Source organism: Chroicocephalus ridibundus, chromosome 2 (genome assembly GCF_963924245.1).
Source record: "Chroicocephalus ridibundus chromosome 2, bChrRid1.1, whole genome shotgun sequence".
In the NCBI taxonomy this organism is placed as follows: domain Eukaryota; kingdom Metazoa; phylum Chordata; class Aves; order Charadriiformes; family Laridae; genus Chroicocephalus; species Chroicocephalus ridibundus.
The window spans coordinates 98720032-98726031 of record NC_086285.1 but is presented as its reverse complement, the minus strand read 5'-3'; the positions used below and the strand labels follow the sequence as shown (position 1 = coordinate 98726031).

General features: G+C 45.5%; 1 protein-coding gene across 1 annotated transcript in view; it reads left to right on the top strand.

The window, feature by feature from the left end:
- Positions 1 to 1772: 1772 nt before the first annotated feature.
- Positions 1773 to 6000, top strand: part of MOCOS (molybdenum cofactor sulfurase) — a 224782-nt gene continuing 220554 nt past the window's right edge. The window contains exon 1 of the mRNA XM_063326280.1: positions 1773 to 2062. Within this exon, the coding sequence (XP_063182350.1) occupies positions 1933 to 2062 (130 nt within the window). The 5' untranslated portion in view covers positions 1773 to 1932. The remainder of the gene's footprint in view (positions 2063 to 6000) is intronic.

Below are 6000 nucleotides of genomic sequence, written 5' to 3'. Positions count from 1 at the left end.
AGCTTTCTAGCCATCTTCCCCACATGATTAGATTGGCAAGCTAGTTCAAAAATTAATTACTGGTGGAAGCCAGAAACGCTTTCTTCTCTGCAAAGCTCTCATTTCCTTAAAACTGAGGCTAAAAATGCAAGTATGAAGGGGATGAGGCAATGAAGTACTGTTTCTGTCCACATTAAATTCTGGTGACTCTGAAATTTTAGATTGCTTAACGCATCGACCTTAGAGGAAAAGTATGTGTGTAAGTTGGGACGTCTACAATGTTTATATAACAGAAGCTCATTGTTATGGTGGATATTATTTTACATGGAAACGTGTTTATATTACATTGATATATTACACCAAAGTGAAGCATTTGATTTTGTAGATGATATGACAACGTCCTTGTATTTCTTCCGGTTTTGGCATCTGGGGAAAAAAACCCAGAGTGTAAGCAAAGTGTAGAGAGATCCAGTATTGGTGATGATGTGAGCAGCAGAATATTAAGACCAGTCCTGCAGAAGAGGACTACGTCCAGGAATGAGACACAGTGTTAGATACCTGCCACAATCATGAGTACAGAGTCAAGGACAAACATTCTTACAGCTTTATAGGAATATTCCTCAGTGTCTCGGAGACGGGGCTGCATTCCTAAACTAGGCAAAATTTCCTAATGTGTGAAGTAGGGAGCATTATTAGCATGTTATTTTATGTCAGACAATTTTTTTAATTTTCTACGTGGCTTCTATTCAGTATCTCTTTATAAGTGAAAATCTTTGCGGTTCAATTTGGGCTGAAGTTTGTTCTTGGTAGTTTCACATTTCACTGATGACCGATTGATAATATTTCAAACAATCTAACTATAGAGCCTGCCTTACCGGAATTTGGATGCAGATCCATCGTAACACGTGCAGTTTTATTTTAGTATTGGACTGGGGGGGGGGGGGGGAGGGTCTTTTAACTCTCTGCAGATTGCAGACTTATGACTAGAAAAATTCATCGCGAATAGTATGGCAGAAAACAGTATTTTTTGAAAGAAAACCAAGACAAACCAACCCCCCCAAAAAACAAAACAAAACAAAACAAAACAAAAACCCTCACATTCTTTTGGATATGATTTTTTTGTGTATGGTTATAATTTATCCTAAAAGTAAAGGCTTTTACATGAATAGCTGCCCTTATCTCTACACCAGCCAACACCACTCCTTAGGCTTTTGGCCAGCCGTGGTCCTGTACATTGGCCACACGGCATCTATGGCCAGCAGAACCGGTTAAGCATGACGGAGGGCTACCATACACCAGATGCAAGGTGTGAGAAAGTGACTTCCACTGCCTATTACCAGCCATGGAGGAGGCATCACTTTGAGGAAATGAAGACAATTCCAGCTTTGAACTTGAAAACTTTGGGGGAAAGTGATTTCCATGAGCTATCCCTGTTTTAAATTGCATGCCTCACAGGCAAGGGGATGTGAGCAGCGGAACACGTGTTACTGTGACCCCAAGCCCGGTGTCCCTGTGCCGTAGGACACTTCAGGCCGGCCGGGCGCTGCAGGGGTCCGTGGGACAGCGGGAGGTGCCCGCGCTGGTGCCCGAGCCCGGACAAGGACCATGGGCAGGAGACGGCTCCGCTCCCGAGTGGTTCCCCCCGCCCCGGCCCGGGGCCAGGCCCGCCTCACGGCCGCAGCCTCCCTCTTCTGGCCCCGCCGTCTGGGGCCGGCCCGCGGCGGGCCCTGCCCGGCTCCAACCCCGGGCCCCGCCGCCGCTCCCGGGGCAGGGCGGGCAGGCGGCGGGGGGCGGGTAGGCGGGAGGAGCGAGGGCCGGCCGGGCCGGGCCGGTGTCAGCGCAGTGTCTGCCCGCAGCGCTGCCGGCGGGGAGGCCCCGCTGCCCGGCGAGAGCCGCGCCGGTGTTTCTTGTCCTGACTTTCTCTCCCCCCGCTTCCCGCCTGCAGCCCGCAGCATGGCCGGGGCGCCGAAGGGGGAGTCGCTCTCCTTCTCCGCCTTCCAGGCCGCCTGCCCCGCCGGCTGCGAGTACGGGTACGGCGGCGGCCTGCCCGGCCTCCGGGAGCGAGAGTTCCCCCGCCTTCGAGGTACCGCGGACCGGGCGCTGCCGTGAGGGGCGGGCATGGGCGGCGGGGGGCGGGACGGGGGCGGGGGAGGCCCGGGCAGGCCCCGTCCCCGGGTGGGAGGTTTGTGGGGCGGGGGGGGGCGCCGACAGAAGGGACCGGCCTCCGCTCGCCGCAGCCACTTCAGCCACACGGCGGGGGTTTGGAGGCAGCCCCTCTTCCTCGCGTACGATATTAAGAAGAGTGAGGAAAAAAATCAAATTAAAATGGTAAAACAGCCCTTGCCTAGTAAAGGTTTGTGGTTAGACAGGTCTTTGTAAACTACTTCTGCTGGGTATATAAATCCACCACACATCCCCCCCCCCCCCCCCGAACATTAAATGTTGTTTGCTTCAAATCTAACCGTGATGGATATACCACAATTTTACTTGAAGAGGTATCGATGCCTGTGATATTAGCGCTTCAATATAATTAAGGGAAAAAACGGAGTGAAGAGCAGAGTAAATAACATCAGTTTGGATGTCCCGAACCTGTTACTTCGGCTACTCTTTCTATTAAGAGTTTTGTTGTTACTGCTCCTTTTTGTCATTTCTTTGGAATTCTGGTAATCGAATGCAAGAGCGGGCGTTCTCACACACGGGTGTTTAGTAAGGAATGGAGTCACACTTTTACCTCTTAGAGGGATGTGGAGAAAATTTCAAGCAGCAATTTGAGGAACTTTAACCGAGATTCTCTAAATTAATTCCATGGTCTGGGATTAGTCATATTAGTTGCATCAGTGAAAGTTTGATAACAAGAAACTGCTTTTCCTAAATTCAGGCCAAGATTCTGAAAAGTGGGTGTTTTGTAACCAAAACATCGTTTGGACATTTAAGCAGATGACCTTTCAAAACTCCGCAGAATCGGGCTCGTTTCTCATGAGGCTCCCCACTTTTGAAATAAAGTGTATCTGCTAATGAATGATGTCTGGTGGACCAGTCCAGGTTCCCAAATGAAGGTCACACAGATAATTTAGAATATTTCCATAAAAAGATAAACAAAAGCAAATATAGGGTATAAAATAGAACCTGTCATAATATTAGCTAATTGAAATCACATAATAGTCTATGGTAAGGTGACGTAGGTTGTGAATTCCTTCTGCCTGTTGTTATCCCCTTCAGAATTTTAATGTGTTATTCAGTTCATAAATCGTCGTACATTCGTCTTGAAAGCTTGTCACCTCCATGAGGAAGATCAGTGTCCTTAACTGATCACTGTGCTTAGACGTGGTGTCCTGTCTGCGATTCTTGTCTTAAAAACAGGACCATCTCTCCTCTCCTCAAGAACTTGTGCCTTCAGGTGATGCCGGTAGTGCCAAATGAAGTGTGTCCAGGGGCAGATTCCTAGGCCAAGTGTGTAAGGCTAAGTGTCCCCTGCCTTACAGGTCTGTTTGTCTCGGAGGTGACTAGTTGGACCAGTCCAAGACAGAGTCCAGGAACTGGCTGACAGTGGAGCAGTGTGGATGATAAGCTTGTACTTATTCCTTGGCCTCATTTAGCCATGTAGCTGTATCCCCACTTGGTGAAGGTCTTGACACACTGATGTTGATGTTATAAGATGGATTTTAAAGCTCTAGGTCTTTGTTGTCTTGCTGAAATAAGGTGAAGGAAAGGTGGCTGATGTATAGGGTAGCAGCAGCGATAGTAAGTAAAGGGGCATTCTCCAAGTGACTTACAAAAAATTAGTGGGGCTTTCAGGCATTTAGCTACTTAAAAGCATTTTCAGTGACCTGCCAAAACTTGCATGTTGGGGGATGACGTAGAAGTTTTACACCTCTTGGCCTTGGGTCAGCTTTATGGGTGAGTCCTGATTATACAAACACTTACTCACTAAGGAACCTGTAGCTGTTCATGGGGTTAATCTCTGCTGGGTGTCTCCCTACTTCACAAAGGTGCTGCAATTTAATCCCTTCTACTAAAGAGCAATCTTAACTAGTTCCACTAGGCAAAAGAGAATGATCTCTATTTTTAGGTAGTTAACAGTAGTGTCTTGCTCTGCCTGTTTATTTGGGGCATCCCTCAAAAGTTCTTTCCATTGTTAAGGTTGGATAAAAATCCAGATTTTGCTGCTCACATTTTATGTGAACAGAATTTTTGGAGTCCCCATCTAGATATCCATGAATTAAACCTAATGCTTAATTTTGTGTCATCTTCTTATGAGCAGCATGTGATAATAATAATTATTGCATACCAGTGTATCCACTTCTTTGTGATTGCTGATACTCGGTGGCATCCACTAAGGGAAGGCAGAAACCTTTTCTGTGTCATAAACCTTTGCCTGTAAGGTGCTAGTGCTTCTGTTGTAGTTCTAGTATGAATAGTTGCACAAGTGCCTGTTGAGAAGAAGGTACAACAGATGTGTGTAGGGAACACCGGCTGCTGGAGGACATACTATAAACCCAGATTTTTCAAAGGCGGTCTACCTGTGATCCTATCAAAGTCTGTGGGAGTTTGACTCTTGGCTCCGTCAGAAGGAAAGTTAGGCTCGTACTGAGTGTGTTGGGGATTTCCCCTTCAGGTTTTGTGAAGGGATAAAAGGAACTACTTTGCTTCCTTGAATCAGCAGGGTTCTGTCTGTTTTGGTGCAGAAGCCTTAGATTTTACCTTTTAAGCCAAGGTTTATCTTCGCTTTGTAATTCAGGAGCTGTTAGCTGATGGCTACAGCAGCCCCTTCTAAAAATATACATGGAGTCTGTGAAACAGATCCCTGTTTCACAGGCAGCAGCCTATGCGCAATATGTGACCTTGACTTTAATCTTGTGAGCAGTGTACCCTTATCTGCAGTGCAGGATTGTAAATTACACTTTAGAAATGGATAAAGAAATCAGCGGGAGTTTGTAGGTTCTGTTGTTAAGTAATGGAGATGAATATGCTTCTGTGATGTTTATCATAGGAGAGAAAATATCAGCTTCAGTTTGTATCGTGGTTTTAAAAAAGAAAAAGCTGACATGTGATTTGCGATGTAGCGTTTAATCCCAAGATACCTTTCCAGTTTCAGTTGTGTGCGAGTATTCTCCTCTAAGATAGCTGTGTCTCTTTCAGTGGGAGCTTTCCAAGAGCGATAACCAGGGGATACTCATCCCCAAATAAAAAACAGCGCATATTAGTAATCACTTATTCTTTAAGGGCTGCTGACTACCTGAAGATAATCTTTAACTGAGGTAAGATGAACTGTCCCATTTAGTGTCAAATCGGTCACTGTCCTGTTCTTCAACAAACTCATGTGAACAAATCATGTGTTACTTTAGTAATATGAACATCTGTGATACGTGTGATTACATACAACTAACAATAAGAATGTAGCTTGCCTGTTAAACAAAAAGGAAAGGCAAACTAAGCTTTGAATGACAGAATTGGCCTTTGTTTCTTTGAAACTGAAATGATGTCTCGTGAACTAGGCACCTGTACAAGAGCTTATTCTATTGTTCAGTTAAGGAATAGATGTGCACTTGATCTGCCCTTACACAAAAATAGGAATTTTTACTCATATTGCTGGTAATTATTTGCACTGAGAGTTTTCCTGTAAATAGGAGAACGCAAGAAGCAGATCTTCTCCATGTATTTCAGTTAGTCCTTAGTGGCTCGGTTAGCAAAGGTCAGCTCTGTCCTCCAAGAACAGAGAAGCCTGTCTGTTTTGTCACGTTTGAGGTAATCTGGGGTTTCAGCTGAATTTCAGAAGTAGGAAATGTGTTCTGGTGTGTCATCTTAGAGTAATTTTGTTGATAGGTAGCTGATGCTCACATTTTATGAAACTTGTGAAGATGAGTGTGCTGTGAGCCTGAAGAGTTGTGCTCACCTCTTGATTGTGAATGTAGGCATGACCTCAGTTTCTCTACTGCTATGCCTTGTCAAACCAGAAATTCTACCAGCCTTGTGTAAGGTATTTCCTTTTCCTTTTCCTTTTCCTTTTCCTTTTCCTTTTCC